Source organism: Schistocerca serialis, chromosome 8, assembly GCF_023864345.2.
Source record: "Schistocerca serialis cubense isolate TAMUIC-IGC-003099 chromosome 8, iqSchSeri2.2, whole genome shotgun sequence".
NCBI lineage: Eukaryota > Metazoa > Arthropoda > Insecta > Orthoptera > Acrididae > Schistocerca > Schistocerca serialis.
Genome location: NC_064645.1, coordinates 299,718,597 through 299,736,582, shown reverse-complemented (window position 1 = coordinate 299,736,582; position 17,986 = coordinate 299,718,597). Strand labels below are relative to the sequence as shown.

The following is a 17,986-nucleotide window of genomic DNA, read 5'->3' as shown; positions in this document are numbered from 1 at the left end:
TTCTTTAAATATATCCAGCTACCTAATTTACATATTTAAAAGACGTCGAAAATATATTGTTACATATTTCAAAGGATGCTAATGCAGACGAAAAGAAATTAATTTACGCAAGAAAGTACTGATCAATACTGCTAACCTTCTATTGTACACCAACTGTCCTGGTGGTAGAAGAAAGTGAACAGTATATTGCAAGTCATTATCTTTAAAGCACTTATCATCAGTGATACTTTGTTACAAAAATATTGGTGCCATATTTCCAATTTTAATATTGAAATAAAACCCGTATTACTGAGAAGAAACTATCAGACATGAATAAATTCCTGGCTATTGTGTCACCATTGCGAAATTTGTGGTAGAATAGGTTTACAATGCTTCACATGGTCAAATAGAAAACGTCGACTAACATCAAACTGGTGATTCTGGATATGACTCGAAAGGTCCTCCTCATTTCGATCTCCAACTTTTCAAACGTTAAACATCAACAGTGTGGACAGAACCAGCCAGATTATTATATCAACGTAAGAAACGAGTGCACTGCAAATCTAATATCAGAAGTGTACTGTCGGAGTACTACCGATGTCATCTAATTCATCATGAGAATTTAGCAGCCTGTGTGAACTTAGATGTCCGTGGGTGCCGTGCATCCTATATTGCTGAGTAGGTTTCTGCTCCCTTTTTCCTTCAAAGTAGAATACTGTTCTCACTACGTTGGGAATGAAGGCAAATGTAAGCGTGGGAATAGGATCACGAGGAGGATCCCTGGGACTGGTGAGACCAACTCAGCGCAATTGATCTGGGTATTCCACACTGTGTGCTGAGTCTTTTGATGTAGTACGAGTCTGTGGGTCGTGTAGGCAAAGAGAGGAAATTTTTCGCTGAACCACATACAGTCGTGGGTGGCGGCAAGTACAGGCGAATGTAAGTCGTAGAGAGGTGTGTATTTATTAGAGGAGTGTAAGTGTAATTTGGTGAAGGTAATGTTGTCATGTAAGTTGTAAATTCGAGGTTCAACGTTAGTTGACCTACATAGTATGCCTGAATCATACGTGGAACATTTCTCTTCTTTTCCATCTCTGCACTACAGTCTCCTGATTCCCTCTGTCATTCTTTTCTCCAGTTAGAATATGAAAACCATTATACAGCTCAGAAGGAAATAAGCAATAGAACAGTGTCTCAACAGGCACCGCATGGCTGCAAAATTGTCTTATGGCAAAATTTTAGTGCACACATATGAGATGGGTCTTTGGCGATGACACCAGCAGTGTTCCACTCCCAGTCCGCCGAAATTCAGGTAGCTTGACAGCAAACAATCTCACAGAAATAATCATTAGGGTTATGTGCAAAATATTACGGTTGTCTTTATAGCAGAACGTTTCACGTTTGTCGGGAAAACTGTGGTGGAGTGAAAGTGCTAGGTGCATAGCAGCAGTTGAAATGCAGTGAGGTCGCACAGGCTGGAGCTGAAAGAGCGCCTGTGGCTAGCTGTAAAATAAAGGTCAAAATAAGATAGCACAGAATGTAGTGGCTAGAACGCCTGTTGCCAGTCAAATACGTCAGTTATATCGCGGAGCATCTGGGCAGGATATGCTGAGTGATTCTCTCCTGGAGGAGACGTAAAGCTGTCAGATTTGGATGATAATTCACAATGTATTCTGATAGATAATGGCCAACTCTTCTACCTGAATTCTTGCGCTGTAAGTAGCAGATTTTACGACCTGCTGATGAGACGCAATCGATAAATTAGATAGTGTATAATGTGAGAAATACGAGGATTATGTTAGTGTTGAATGAGAGTGATGATGAAGACAGGCATTGATTCAGAGAATATATTTCTCATGTATGAGCGTATCTGTAATCTGTAATTGTAGATTAGATGGAACTAAAGTACTGTGATGGGGAGACGATGTTGTAATAGAAAACCTCCAGTAGTCCATAACCGTATGCTACAATCTGTACTAAAATTGCTCCTGAATGGATGAGTGAATTTTGTAGAGCTTCAGTGTCGTGGTGCTTAGCTTCACCTAGAGACTTCGTGAGACAGCACAGGTACGCGTTACTTGCACAGCGAGGACTACGTAAAATGCGTACACAAGTGTGGAAAGTGTGACACTGCGAAACGTGAACTTAAGGCTGAACCGATGTGTATGGTGAAGGCAAGTAGAAGAAGCTACGGCAGTACGTACATTCTTCAGAAGCGGTAACCGACAAAAAACACTGTTTTAGTAATTCACACATTCAGAAGCTGCCTGAAATTCAGAGGACTGAATTCTAGAAAAGGGAGAGGAGACGTTGCGGCATGTGTTTCAGTCTGGCCTTCAGTAACTAGCCAGGGAGTTTACAGGCCAACCACCGACGTAGCTCCGCAGCTGAGCAATGCATTGTGCTGGCACAGCATTCTGCGATGACGTGTTCAACCGCCAATGATAGTGTTGCTACGTGGTGTCGCACAATGTGACGTTTCCACAAGGCCAAACGCACGGCGATAGCCTGATTCCTATCATAACAGCCGGCTGAAGGTAGTACCAATGCTCCAGTCTTTACTGCTAGCAGCATTTCTCTAGTGTTCTGAGACCACTCCGGTCAAGTCATCGTCAAATTTACCGCTGAAGTACTCAACGAGGAGACGAAGCCGCTGATCTACGATTTGTCGGCTTCCGCTGATGGTTCCAGGCAACCAACTGGATTCGCCGATCTCGGGGCCACACAGTGGCTGTCTTTGCCGGAAATCCTGCCAGTCTTCAGAGGAACCTGGGTTTAACTAGGAACCTGCAAGCTTACCGCCAGTGTCAGCCGATACCCTCTGCCTGGCCTGGCCTCACGCCAAAAAGGTCAGGAAACGGGTTTGCGTAGCTTTGTGATACTTAACGAGAGGCAGCTTTCGTAAAAATAAGCAGCGAAATACGAACGGTCGAGGTGAAATTTCATTGAAAGCAAACCTGATTCCAGGTTGAGGACTCACGGGCTAGTAATTCGAATCGAACTACTGGTAATATTTTGCTGACTGTAGAATCTTTAAAAAGATATTGTTCTATCAATACTGACACAAACTATCGAGAATGATTGTGACAGTTGTGCTTTGTAGGGGATACTTCACAGATCACTTATGGAACACGACGATGATGCAGGCAGCACCACGAAATGAGGGGATAAACTTTAGTTTTTTATTGGCCACACTTATCGTTTCATCATAAAGTTGTTTATTACTACACATGGCACTTCCTAGATGGATCTTCCGTGTAGGAAGGGTACCGTCCTGTTACATTTGTCTGAGAAAGCTGTGATTCCATTACCAAGACCTACCAAACAAGGAAACTAAAAATCATTACTTTGCGTTATTATGCATATCAACATGCATTAAAGGAAAAGCTGTGTTCATTGCTGTGTAGTATCACCTACCGTAAAATATACCATGATATGTCAAACATGTAGTACATATGACACTTTCTCTTATAGATATCGTCATATAATCGCTCATAATTACCGGTAGCACTTAACACTGTCACAGACCTCCTCTTGTTGACGAAGATCGAGGGCCAATCATTTAACAAAAATTTAACTATCTTGTTGCAGGTACATGAGCGGCACTAGTGCTACTGCTGTCGACGCGGAAACATCTGAGCGCATATATACCAAGTCATAATAAAACCGAGAAACAATCTTGCAACGGTGTTATAATGTTTGCAGCTATTGAGATGTGACAGAGCATAATACTCACTGCTGTATAATCCCACATACACTAACATTACTGACCCACGTTCCAAAATGTACTCACTGCTTACATTATAAATTACAAACTATAATCATTAAAACTTTATCTGTGCTAAGGAGTTTAGGTTGGTGGCAGCTATTCACAGGTGGAGGCAGAAATTACTATTAGACAATTGTGCGTTTTCGTTTAACATTTTCACTCATTCATCCCTATTTCATCTAAATTCGCCAGCAACCGGCACCACCAACAATTTTTCATGTTATACTACGATTTATAGCGAAGTGTCTTGTGTTTTTGATAATCCTTGCTTGCTGCCTGCCTGTCAGTATTGACTCTGCTTAATGACATATTACTTTTCAGGTACTTTATTCTATATGATAATGTAGACGTCATCCATTACATGTATGTTATTATGTGTAATAACACGAAGTAGTAGTACGACCCTTCGCCACTTTACATAACCTGATAATAGACTCGTGTCGCCCCGAATCGAGATCTGTTACATAAATCACACATTAAGACAAGTCTTGCGCCATAATCGCTGTAGTGATATCGTGATACAGCTGTAGTATAGATTGTAATTTAAACGAGTCGTGTGCGAGCTTACATGGGGTGCCATCCACTTTAATCACTTACCAGGGGTCGTATAGTGCACAAAACAAGAGGTGCTCATGTGTTACCAAGGGGCTGTCATTTAGGTGAATGTAATATTCTGAATGATATGTGTACGAGAATAAGGTATTGTGACTCCTAGAAGATGCATTAATTTTTTAATTTAAGTAATACAAGGTTCCTGCTACAGTGTACAACATCCAGTAATTTGACGTAAATTAAAAATAATTCCACTGTAGGTCACACACCATCATTAAACACATTTAAGCTGACAAATAAATACACATAAAACTACAGAAAATAGAACGCGACCAGTAACTGTTTTGTAAATTATGAAGTCGAAAAACGAATATGAGATAGGATAAATAGAAGGTAAATATTGTTTTAGGGTGGCTTTTAAAGTTCCCTAACTGAAATAATGGCCACGTGACGTATAAGGATAGATTCTGAAGACAAGGGAAACATATGTAAAACATTTATTGCATAGCAGCGTGCTGATCTACAAGAATCTACGGAAGTGGTGAGCTACAAATTGAAATTAGATAGCAGATGCTGTTGGTGTAACAAAACATCTTGTAAGTTGGGCCAAATGAAATTTAAAGGTGAGTTTCTTAAAGATAATAAAATTATCAAACATTTGTGTGTGTGACTGCCAGAGTAGTGAAATTATACTTTTTACAAACATTTACATAACATTTGCAGGCGTTTTCAGAAAGTGAAATTTGAACCTCATAAAAATATGTGATCTTAAATGGAATACATTGATAAATTTAATAATGTATCCAAAAGGGCTAGAATCATAACACGGTTTTTATTTACAGGTGTACAGAGCACGGTGAAAGTTAACCAGAAATATGATTGTACCATGTGCTTTAGCTTCTTTCACATTATTAGTTGTTTATGCTCGTTATCTGTGAGTATGCAACAACACTGGAAACAATAAATTACGAATGTTGTCAGTGAAGAAGCGGTACGTAAGAAACCTGGCATGAAACATTATGAGTATACACAGGCTCCTTTCAGAATGCAACCACATGTACCAGCCAATTTTAAAGATATTCATGTTGTGAAGAGTAATCACTTAAAAACAAAATTCATATGAATGATATTTATGCACGCTATGAGCACGAATTTACTAATTAAGTATTTTGAACAAACTCGACGTTTACATTGGTACTGAGGGGCTGTTCATAACTACGTTTTGTACAGCCATTCAGTAATAAAGTACCAGATTTGTTCCTATCTCTATCTTTATTTGTTGTGATAGCCACATACCAGTGATTATACATAAAGTCGCATCACATATGAACCAGTGTAACCTTTACATGTCCCTAGGCTGCCAAGTGAGGGAGTTAATGTCGTACGCAGTGTACGAGATACCTGTGAACGCTAATTTCCTACAGTGCCAGTCACTATGCACTAAACGGATAAACTAAATTTGTTGTGAGCAAAAGGTACAGTAAAGTGAAGTTGCTACATACTGTCTTATCCACTCGTCTGTAATTTAATGTTAACTGGAACCACTCAAGGAAACGTTATCATCTGATTTTGTTCCTGTCTTCAGTTTTACAATTTTATTCAAGCGTCTTCTGTCTCACGAATAGTTGCCTTCTAGGTGTCATTAATGATTTTATTGGACAGTAAAGTGTACGGTTACTCTAATAGAGCTACTATGATCTGCAGGCTACTATTTTTTTTTTCAAATTAGTGCAGGGTAGATATTTCTTAGCCTTCCATTTTTAATAGACAGTTTACACAGATACTTGTCATAATAACAAAGAAATTTTTCAGAAAATGTGTGGGTATGAGAAAAATGGGTACAATGATTGCAAACAATCGCTTTTCGTCGATTAGTTCGACTGTGTCGATTACTTCACTGGTGTCGGTCACTTCACCTCAGTGTAATCACTTGAATTAACCGAAAAAGAAATTAGGTTGAGTTGGTGTCAGACTACCGCTCCAGACATTCCACTTCAGAATTCATTCCTCAGTCACAAATAAGCAGTATATGGGGAAATGTGTCAGGCTGACCCGATCTTTGTTGTCAGCGTTATATTATACGTCGCTCTATAATTGTTACCATACGGGTTAAAGACAGTTGTACTCTTATCTCTTTTAATTTTTGTACGAATAAATCGATTCATTGATTTACGATGGAATATATCTATGATGCCTTTGGGTTTGGTACGTGTATTTATGTTAGAAGACGGGTTGGTTTTGCTGAGAGAGACCTCCCAACAACTAGTGGAAGACAAATTTGGGAGATGGTCTCGCTGCTGTAGTTGAACGTTGGGAATAATTGGGATATTTAGTTGCAGAAACTGAGTTTTATATTGTTACAAACGCATACTTCTCTCATGCTCTGTATTACTTCGTAGGTACACACCAATGATGAAACATGATTATGAAATTATAGAATAAAATGTGTCAGGGAGTTTTAAAATGTAGTTGAATGCATGCAGCAGAAGTACATCGCAATCTGATGCCTCCAGTTTTACCCCGATTGTATATGGTGTTATAGAAACTCGTGATTGATTGTGTTTTTCTAAAAATTGAGAAGCATTAATATTCATCAAGAGATACGGAGCTCATTATAAAGCTGTAAGTTATTTGTTTTTACAGTTGTAATGTATATTTTTTTTCCGATGGTACACGAGTTTCTTCGGGTGGAAAGCTTGTAATAATAAAGTCATAGGCCTGAAAAGGGGCAGTTGTGTTACGACCCTTCACTAACACAACATATTTACACATATTCACAGATACGTTACTTTATTTAGTACAATGAGTATGCATACTGACATTGTACTTATTTTAATACGAATGCTTCTCTCGATATACAAACACAACGCACCTGAAGTTAGCACTAGCATGGTTCAAATTAAACAGAGCTGTAAATGCTTAACCCAGTTGCTTACGACTTTGTGTTCAGTTATAAGAGCTGAAACGGTCTTCTCACTCACCCACTCACAGAATTAAATTGCATTACTCGTGATTTAATATCAAAATAGTTCAATATGCAATTCCCGTCAAATACTATTTGTTCAAGAAATAGGAATGTTACAATCAGTGCATTGTGTTTTCTTAAAACCTTGTCTATATTGCGCAAAAAATATCTTAGGTGTTCTCTCTGAAGTCAGTCTCATCAGTTTACTGAGAAACAATTTCATTTTGATGTAATTTGGTACCATATCCATCGCGTCAGCCTCCGTGTGACATGATTACGCGGAAGGATTGTTAATGGTCGATGTTTTGCACTGTATTAACAAATTCACCTAACATAAAAAAAACACTGTACCATTCAGTTAACAGTACACTTTTTTACTACGTTACCCCAGTATCTAGGAAAGAAATACAACTTCAAATGGTATGGAGCTATCACAACAGGAGAATGAAGAAATTTAATTTGATTTAATTAGAATGTAAAAAGTTTTAATTGTAATTAAACGGTGTGTTAGGAGGAAACAATAAACAGTCTGAACTGTGCCACCATACAATGTGATTAAATGATATATTTATATGTGAAACTTCTCACTACCCATCGTATATAGTTATGGTACAATTCTACTAACGCTTAAATGTGGGTTGTTTATGTGCTAACACATTGTCTTTCATTTTATGCTTCCAACTATCAGCGCTACGACATTTCGTAACAAATATTGTAGAGCGTCAGTTAAAAAAGAGAAAGTGCATTCTCAGTGGCATGACCAGGAAACTGGTGACTTTCGGGAACAGTTTTCCAAACAGTGAAGAGTTTCTAATCTTCTTTAAAATTACGAAGGATGGCGAAGAATGAGTAGGAGACGTTGACAATCTGTGAAAAAACAGGAGAAGACGTTATAAATGTCAGGGTTTATTAATTACTATGACATTGCACTCATATTTTCCCTCCCCTTGTTATTACAAGATAAGCGATTAACAGTTAAATGATAATAAACTATAAAATATGACAAAAGGTAGTCATCTCATAACAGCTCCGTGGATACCGCACTGTTGATACACCTACACATATTCGCTGTATTTAGAGCAATGGAGGTGGATTACACAAAACTGTCGACGACGCTAAGTTCGTTATTTTTACGGACAGTGATTCAGAAAGAAATGCCGTTCGTGAACTTGAACTACTATTTTTAACGTCACGCCGACGACAATGTCATGTGAAAGAAGGAAACAATATGAGGTTTCAACGTCATGCCGACGACTAGGTCATTAGAGACTAAGCACACAAATATGGAGTATGGAAATAGGAGGAAGGAAGTCGGCCGTCCTTTTCAGAGGAACCATACCGGAATTCGCCTTAAGCGGTTTCGGGAAAGTATGAGAAACCTAAGTCTGGATGGCCTGACGGTGATTTGGACCACCACCCTCTTGTCTAGTGTCTGCTGTCTGACCACAGCACTTCCCACTTTCCTCGATACTATTAACATTACAAGCCTCGTATCACATCTGTGGTATCGATAGCTATGACGCCATGGCGTAGGTGGAAGTTCGTAGGTTGGCACAACGACACCGGCACCGACGACAGCGCCCTCTAGCCGGCGCTGTTCAGCTCTACGAGCGCCGCTGCAGATTCAGCCCATTTCATCAAGAGAAGACGTCTAGAAACATCACTTGAACTTCACGGGGTGTTGGCTTGCTATTGAGACTATGTACTACTTACGACGGGTCTAAAGCTTCGCACCTCAGTGTAAAGTTATGTATTCAGTTAATACTGTGATATAGTAAAACCATTTCTAAGAGAAGTACCGAGAGATTTTCACCTTCTCGTCCTCCTACTCACTTCCTGCATTCGGCCAACCTTTAAGTTTTCAGGAGCAGACCCACGCGCCGCCTTCCAGACGGGATACATCAGTTATATTGTCTGTATCATGATTTTCAGTTTCAAAGAGGGGGAATTTAATATTTCGCTGTCTTTAGCTTTGTTCGTTGCTGTAGTTGCTGTGGCCGTCCACTTCATACATCGTAGCGCCTAATGCATCAGCATCCCACTTCACGTCCAACCAACCCGAGATGCCTGCATCACAGGGCGTATATTCACATGGAAAACCTACGTCGTCTGTGCTGTCAAAACAAATATTTTCCGGCGTCTACAACGAACACAACACCAGGTCTCCACTAACAACCGCCAGGGACCTCTACCTGTTCACGGAGCCTGCAGAGTACCTTCACCAGAGGTCGCAGCTAGCCCAGGAGCTACTTGGATACGCTAGGCACGTGATCGCAAATAGTTCCGGCAGATACCTCCGCCAACGGGCCTTATAAGGCAGCACATTGCCGGCAAAAGGTACCTCCCCTCTTATGGGTCCTCATTCTCCATTGGCTCCTTCCCCCCCCCCCTTTCCTCTCCTTCCCCCCTTTTCTATTTTCCCATCATCCGTCCAGTTCCCGCCCCCCCCCCCCCCCACCTGCTCTCGGCTGTGGTATGTCATATTTGTGCCAACTTTTTAGTGCAGTGTTTAAGTGAGTGTTCAGTGTTGTGCGTCTTTCCACAGTGTTGCGAACAGAAATCATGCTGTCGCTGGGTGTGCATTTTATATCTCTTGCGAACAGAAACCAGACTGTCGCCGTGTTTTTTAATTATCTGTCTGTTATTTTTCTGCTTCCTGTGTATTTTCTTAGCATCATCAACCCTGTGTTTTATGTTTTAAGTTCCAGAATTTTCTGCCATTTTACCTTTAAGTCACCGATTTTATAGCCAACTTATTTTTTATTATCTTCATCCTTTTAAAACAAATTCTGTAGGCTGAAGAGCGGCGTAGTAAGCTGCTGCCAGCCCGCCCCCTTCAGGGGGAATCGAAACTCAATAAAGGATAAAAAAAAGGCAAAAGGCAGTTCGACGCACCACTTTGAATGATAGAAATCTGCCGCCCTTGCAGCCACAGCCAGAGGCCTCTGACCTATCTCTTGCAGATGGATTTGGTATAGTCGATGAATCTTCTGACATTCTACAATTATTTATTGTTTTCGCTTCCCGTGAGGAGTCGGGTCTTTTCTATTTTATTATTATTATTATTATTATTATTATTATTATTTGGTATTGGGTCGATCCGAAGTTGCGATCGAGTATGTTGATCTTTTGGAAATTATATTATTGTTTCGTTTTGTTGCCTCTAATAAATTGTTTTCGAACTTGTGTTTTCCGCGTTTCTATTCTGCTAGCGCAAATACTTTAGTACTCTTGTTCCTTTTCTCTCGAAACAATCTCGTACTACGGCTACAAACAAATTTATGAGCGATAGCATGTGAAGTCATGTAAGTCAGAGGTGAGAAACATAGTTCACAAATAATTCTACTGAAAGTATGGATAAGCTTCGCTAGGTGTTATTGATATTCCAAATTACTGAGTCCCGTAAGCATGATATACTGCAACAATAAATTCGCGTTTAAGGGATGCCGAGAAACAAACACTGCTCGAGCAATATGTCTCATAAACGAGTTTACTTAAATTCATGAACATGCACGGCCATTAGAATGAGAAAGTCGATAACGATAACATAAACTTTGTTCTAATTGACTCATCTCCAATACGGTTTGGGGAAATACTTATTACAACCTCTCTCCGTGGTCTATAGCCGTAAGGTGATCATCATTTTCAGATTATATTTGTTTTCATTATTTTCCGGATTTACATTTTAAATTGCGCCTGCGGATATCAGTAGTGTTCAATAAGCTCAGACAGCAATGCAGAGTGCACAGCAGGAAGTACGGTTACCGTTCCCATATTGGCTGTGGTCGCCGCTGGACCATCTGGAGTTGCCGGTAGACGGTGGGCTGAGGCTAGGTGTGGCAAAGACAGTTACTGTAGGACACGATACGCGGTGAAGTCGCAGCCATCCTGGCGCGAACTAGTGCAATTTCTTTAGTAAATATTCACTAATAACAGTTACTTTTTATTACTTTAGTTAGTTTAGGTCAATTGGTCAAAAACAATTACTCGCAACAACAATACGATACAAGAAAGTAGTCATTTCAAAAAAAGATGAACCATTTTTAATATAACAAAGCTGTAAGAGCGGTTAAGATCTCCCACAGCGGGAAGTACGATATCTAGAAAGAACGCCATAGTATGTAGTTGGCGATGTGATGCCTTTCGATCTATTCTGCCGCAAAACCAAGGTATCAAACACTGCTATATGAATGCGTCCGAAAGAACAGACACGACGCATTCGCATAAGTGATTTAGCTAGATGGTCAATGAATGCACATACCGTTGAACAAGTACGTCCGACATCCTGTGGGAATCTCAAAGTAGCGAGCTTGGAGGAATTGGACATAGACTGGATAGGTGGCGCTAAGTGGGGATGTGGATTGCCCGTAAGGCGTTCCGTCATAGTCCGTGCAGTTGCGATATCACTGTGTGCCGGGTGGCCCTGTGTTTAACGCACCAGCCTACTAAACAAGAAACTCCGGTTTCGAACCCAGTCCCGCACCCGTTTCCACCTGTCGTCACTGATTCCATGTAATGCAGCTATCAGTCAATCCTTTCCTTTCTCCCTCTTCCAGTTTCAGTTTACATTAAAATGGCTGATTTGCGTTAATAAATAATATATTGTTTCATTGATTATGAAATTACGGTGTTTCCGTAAACAAACACATCTCAAGAGTTTTCACGAACATTATTTCAAAATTATATAGCTTCCCCTTTCATCGTTTCGAAATGACAGAACATAAGATTGCACTTTCGAGAGAATCCGATGGCGCTATTACTGCTTCTACGAACGATATCAATTTCTAGGGCTTTGTGGCAAAAGAGGTGGGAGGAAATCTCACACCAGGACTCAGGAAGATAATCCACAGACGGGTTGCCTTCATCTTTGTAAGCAGCGGATGGAATATCCCGACAAATCGTATTGCATGCCACTTATGTCTTATTTTACGAATTACCTGACCAAAGAGAGACACTTCTGGTGGTTTAGTAAAACGGAGGTGGGTGGTGGAAGGAGGGGGGGGGGGGCGAATCTTAAGCAACCAGAGCTGTTTTACGCACGGGTTGGTGTGAAACAACAGGTCTCTTCCTAAATGCACTACATCATCGATGGTACATATAAGTTTAGCTAAATTTTGCCCATCTTCCGTCCGCCAGTCACCGCCTGCACTACAACGGCGATGTAGTGCCTGTAAGTAGAAATAATGATCATCTATCTACTCGAGTTTGGTAAGATCCACCAGTACTTTCTAGTTAAAACTTATTCTAAACGATTCTATTTCTACGTCATGACACAGTAATTAATAAAAAAGTGTGTTTAATCAAAAAATAAGGGTGTAAGCTACTGAGACTACATGATAAGTTAGATAATTAGAAATCCATGTGACTATATCGAGATGAACAAAAATCGCACTAACCTCTTTGAAATAAATTATCTGAACAGTAATTTTGCAGAACGAGATAATTTAGTGCATTTTACGAGATGAAAATCAAGTTCGCACTTTAACTAGTTTGTCGAAACAGGTTCTGAGGATCATTAATGACAACGAAACTAGCTACTAAGATGCAGTACATTCCAGGTACAGAACAAGTATTATTAGAGAACACCTATGCATTCATATTCAGAGGCATTAATTAATATTTTCACTCATTTTATGCTTGTTTGTTTCATACATTCGGTTCAGATATTTGGTACTGTAAAGTAAGAATTTGGGTATTAGAAGCAAAAACAGAATTATAAAATTATATTATTATTACTGTAGAACCGATTATCGTAACACACCTATAATGACACTGGTGTGGTATGACTGGGCGTCACTTCCCTATACTTTCTTTATTCTGATACTCCCTTGAAGAAACCAGACACCTTCTATCATGCTACTAATGGTCGACAGTCATACAGTGAAATGCACAAAGATGTCACGCCTTGCCTACCTTTTCAGTATATTTGCTAAATTCGGAAGTACAATGGCTCGTAACTTACCTCATTCACAACGAAGACAAGAAAGCTAACCCTCCATTTTAGCATCGATCTCAAACGTATACTTTCCGAAATTTCTTTCTGAAATTAAGGCCTACCTTTGATACTAGTAGAATCCTCTTAGCCTTTTTACCAGTCCTAATCTGCTTTTGATGTCCTCCTTGCTCCGTCCGCCATTGGTTATTTTGCTGCGTAGAAAGTACAATTCCTTAACTTCATCCACTTCGTGATCATCAGTCCTGATGTTAAGTTCCTCGCTGTTCTCATTTATGCTGCTTCTCATTACTTTCGACTTTCTTCGATTTACCCCATATGGTGCAATAGAAAAATTTGACAATGAACATTTTTTTTCAGTCAGAAAATTCCAACATTCCATGGAAAACGGGAACAGCTTGCACCTCCGCACGTTTATACATCAATTCCAAATCGGTTCACCAGAACGTTGGCCCCTCAGGCATAAGCTTTATTTCATTTGTGGTCATATGGAAGGTGCAAAAGCTGAAACTATGCAAAAACTCGCTGCAAACTGTCAGTCGTATGAACAATTCAAGTAAGCATTCTTGGTGCGACAGTGGTCTGCGGAACCCCAAAGAAGGATAAGCTATGAATAGTTACAGAAAACGTCATGTGAAAATTCGGGAGAAAACAAGCCAATTACATTTTTTGAAGAAATGACGAGAAAGAATCAGTGTTCAGACCATCCATACAATAATGGGGAACTCATACGTATGTGCACAATGATGTTACCCTTGCGTTATCAGTAATCGTTGTTTGGCAGAGCTGGAGATAATATACAGGCATTTAAAGGGATGTTAGGAGAACCTGAATTTATCTTCAGTGAAGAAGACCAGAAGAAACAACATACAGTGAGAGAAATCAGTGGTAGGGGGAATAAAAGGAACCGACTGGCCTTTAATAATACTTACAATGGCATTAGGGAATGGTAATCGTATTGGGAAGAATAGTTATCACCCAAGGGATAATATTGGCTATGGTTTTGGCAACTCACAGAGGTCAAACAATAATTATGGTTTCTGCGAGCCGAGGAATTATAATAATGGCTTTGGTTCCAGAAATTATTATGGTAACTATAATTCGCGATATGATCACCATGCAAACGAAGCAGGAAGGTTTAGAGGTTTTCCACTACAAAACCCAAATTATTTGGTGGAACTAGAATGCCTAGACCGCAGCAAGGTTGGGAGAATCAGACTTCAGCAGGACGACACATGCGAGATGAACCGGTACAGAAGGTCGAGTTGAGGTCACCAAACCCTGGTAAAAAGCAGAATTGATGGGATCAACGGTATGAAGACCAGTGACAAGAGATTCAATCGCTAAATGAAGTTGATTTTATAATTAAATGTGTAAATAGACTTAGCTTTAATCAACAAGATTCTGAAGTACGTTTAGGGGGTGATCAGATACAGATGACAGCATGCTGGGAGACAACTGACTGGGAATCTTCCGATGATGAGGAACAAGAGTTGGCAACAGTTAATGTATGCAGCTGTACAAAAACTGATGATGACCCAATTTTGGAGGATATAGTTCATTTATATGAAACCGAGGGAGAAACGGTATGCCAAGATGATAATGCACCATTGGCAACAGCAATATTGATACACATATCAGATGACAGGGACTTATCCAGATAATAATTAAATTCCCACCAGTACCCAGAGTAAAACATCAACATCTAGTAAAATTAGCACTGAGCAATTTGAAGGCCGCGTCGTTAAATAGAAACAACTGGGTGGACAATACGGCAACCTCACGAGTATTTTCACTAGGACTAAAGGTTCTTGTGAAAACCCACTATCTCTCTAGTAAGAAAAAACGTCAAAGCCCTAAATCCCTTTCGGTATATAAAGTCCCTAGGGAAGTAAGTAAGGTGGTTCATGATAATGCAGTCGAATTGTTTATCATTGAGCTTGCACCTTGTGAGTCAAATGAAAGTGTATAAAGGGTAAAACAGTAAATGTCCACTCCATAAGAAAAAGTAGATGTAAGAAATATCCAGATTCCAATGAGAGTAAAAGTGTTGAAGTCAAAGACAAGGGAAGCTAAGAAATTGCATTCCAATAAAAAATTTTAGTTTGTACTTATCTAATTAAAATAAATTGGTTAACTTTCTCAGTGTATCAAAAAGATAGTTATGTAGGAGGAACAATAAAGTAACAACTAAAATAATCATTCTGCAGAGAAAATGTGTTATGGAGAATCAGTAGAAAGAAAGGAGAAAGATCGAGACTAGCACGTGGATAGTTCGATGAAATAGTAGTACATTCTCTCTTAAAACGTATTGTAAAGTAGAAAGACGTTGATTTTTGTGGACAAAAGGAAGCCAAGAAACTATGGGTAATGAATTACATAAGAAAGAAATATTTGTTTGTAGTTTGTTCTGTCATAGTTGGTGAACATTTTGTTGAGGAGATATTTTGGGAATATGAGAAGAATTTATGATTTGTGGAAGTTATCACAAGTTAATATTAGAAAGAGGTGTGAGGGGAAATAGATATAAAAGGTTGTTAGGAGATAATAAATAAGAGAGACAATTGAATTATTAAGGAAAGCGTGAAACACGTTATTTCTTGGCAGCACGTAGACAGAGGGATGTGAGTTTAACACAGGGATGATTTCAATAAGGAAGAGTAAGATAGGGGAAGAAAGTAAGTTTAGAGGAAGGAGATACTGATAACTTCAACAGATAAGAGTACAAGCTCTAGAACAATGAAAATGGACAGTGGAGATGGTTGGGAAAAGGAAACAAGAAAGAGATACGTTATATTTTAAAGTTCTGTTACAGGTTATGCCGAAAAGAAGAGATTGCAGACAAAAAAACGCTGGACTGAGAGTCAAGGTGCGGAGTTTTTATGATATGATGCACCTGTAGTTAAAAAAAAAAAAAAAAGACACACCAACCTTCATCACCATCAATCGTGAAGAATACGAGGAAACCATTACCTCCAAACTAATGGAAAGAAAGGGAAAAAGAAAATGTGCATATAGAATGGGGATAGAAGATGTAAAGTTATGAAGACTATAATAAAGAGCATCTTATGTACGTTTTAAATACGGAATTTTTGTAAAGCCTCTCAGTAGTTTAGTGTTTGTAAAGCTTGTAATGTATCGTAAGGGAGAAAGGGTTGTGAAAAGATAGGTGGTAATGACATGTAAATTAGAGAAATTTGGGGATTTGAGATGGACAAAAGTGTTCACAATGTTGTATTACATATGACATCATCAAGAACAATGCACTGTCATTGCAGTCAGATCGACAGCACAATTGAGTAGAGTGGTCAGGCATAAGAGGAAGGAGCACTGAGTGTTGGTGCCTGGTATGTCAGATGACGAAAGGAAATGCCTTCGTGGAGGCAACAGTCAGAGATGATAACACATATGTGGCAAAGTATGCTGTTCAGTGTAAGATAAGTTTAGAAATTATTGTAAGAGATGAAACTTTCTTGGATTATAATTGCCAAAGAAGCTACTAACAGACAGACATTAAGGTTGAGAATAAGACATAAGTCCATTATTATTTAACATAAGTCGTTATGTCAAAAAAAATCAGTCTCAAATGTAAAAATTGTGAGTGGTGCAAATTTATAGGGAATCTCTAATTTGTCTACATTTAAAGTTAAAATATAGACAACCATAGAATAGGAATAATAGACTTCATATTACTTAAATACTTGTATTAAATCAGAAAAATAGTAAAAACATGTTAAATTCTGGAAAAAAAACATTACTTTAGAGCTCAAATCAGCAGTATATAGTAAATCAATTGTGGTAAGAAAAAAAGACACTGAGTTGGTCAATATAAATATATAACAATTGGTACAGTCAGCAGATGAGAACAAATTTGCGCTGACCTCAATCAGTTTCTCAACCGCTGATTGACCCAGTCCAAAACTGAAAACGGAGGGAGGCAGATATGTAAGGTGGCAGCTTGAATGAATGTTACTTTCGCACCTTACAACAAATTGAAATTTGATATGTCACAAAAGTAGATGGATATGTCACCTGATATACTTCGGCGATAGTGAGCAGATTTGCCTATCAAAACGTACAGTATGTTATGCAAAGAGTTGACACATGATTCGATGGTATTAAAACACCAAACCCAAATCCTCCACATCAATGAGCAAAAGGTGAAAAAAGCTGCTGGAAAAAAGGCGTTATTTTGGGGGCAGACGCTAGTTGCGCCATCACGGCGCGCATACAATGAATGGTTCCTAACAGGGGTTGGTGACATGCAGTGAGAGAGACAATGAATGCGCCGAGTGATACATCGAAGGAAACAGGTAGCGAACTAGCGCTGCCTGCGGCAGAGATATTCTTTAGGAAACTGCGTTGGGAATTTCCAGATGGTTACAAACAGGCCAGCGACGCAGTTGATCTTGTGAAAGACCTGTGGTGCTCTCATGATGTACATGTGTAACTTTGAGGCGTCATGAGCGGGCACAAAATGTCCAATTGGCTGAAACAAACTCGGAAGGAGTTAAAGTGACGTTATTTCGATCCGGTTTAAAGGTATGACCTTTGCGATTGGCAGGGTAGTTTCCACAAGATGAAAGGAACGCTCCCATTGGTCTGAAAGCGCCATGACGTGAAGCACGAAAGAACGCAGGTGGGGGACAGTTTGCTACGAAAGACATAATACCGAAAACTTAGGGGACTCTCCTCTGAACCAGTGTCAAGTGTAGAACAGGGCGCATCGCGCTCTGTACGACGCCAAAAGAGGAATTTTTTGTGAACA

General features: G+C 39.4%; 1 protein-coding gene across 1 annotated transcript in view; it reads right to left on the bottom strand.

Annotated features, from left to right (window-relative positions):
* Positions 1 to 8,075: 8,075 nt before the first annotated feature.
* Positions 8,076 to 17,986, bottom strand: part of LOC126416978 (odorant receptor Or2-like) — a 66,669-nt gene continuing 56,758 nt past the window's right edge. The window contains exon 6 of the mRNA XM_050084863.1: positions 8,076 to 8,132. Within this exon, the coding sequence (XP_049940820.1) occupies positions 8,076 to 8,132 (57 nt within the window). The remainder of the gene's footprint in view (positions 8,133 to 17,986) is intronic.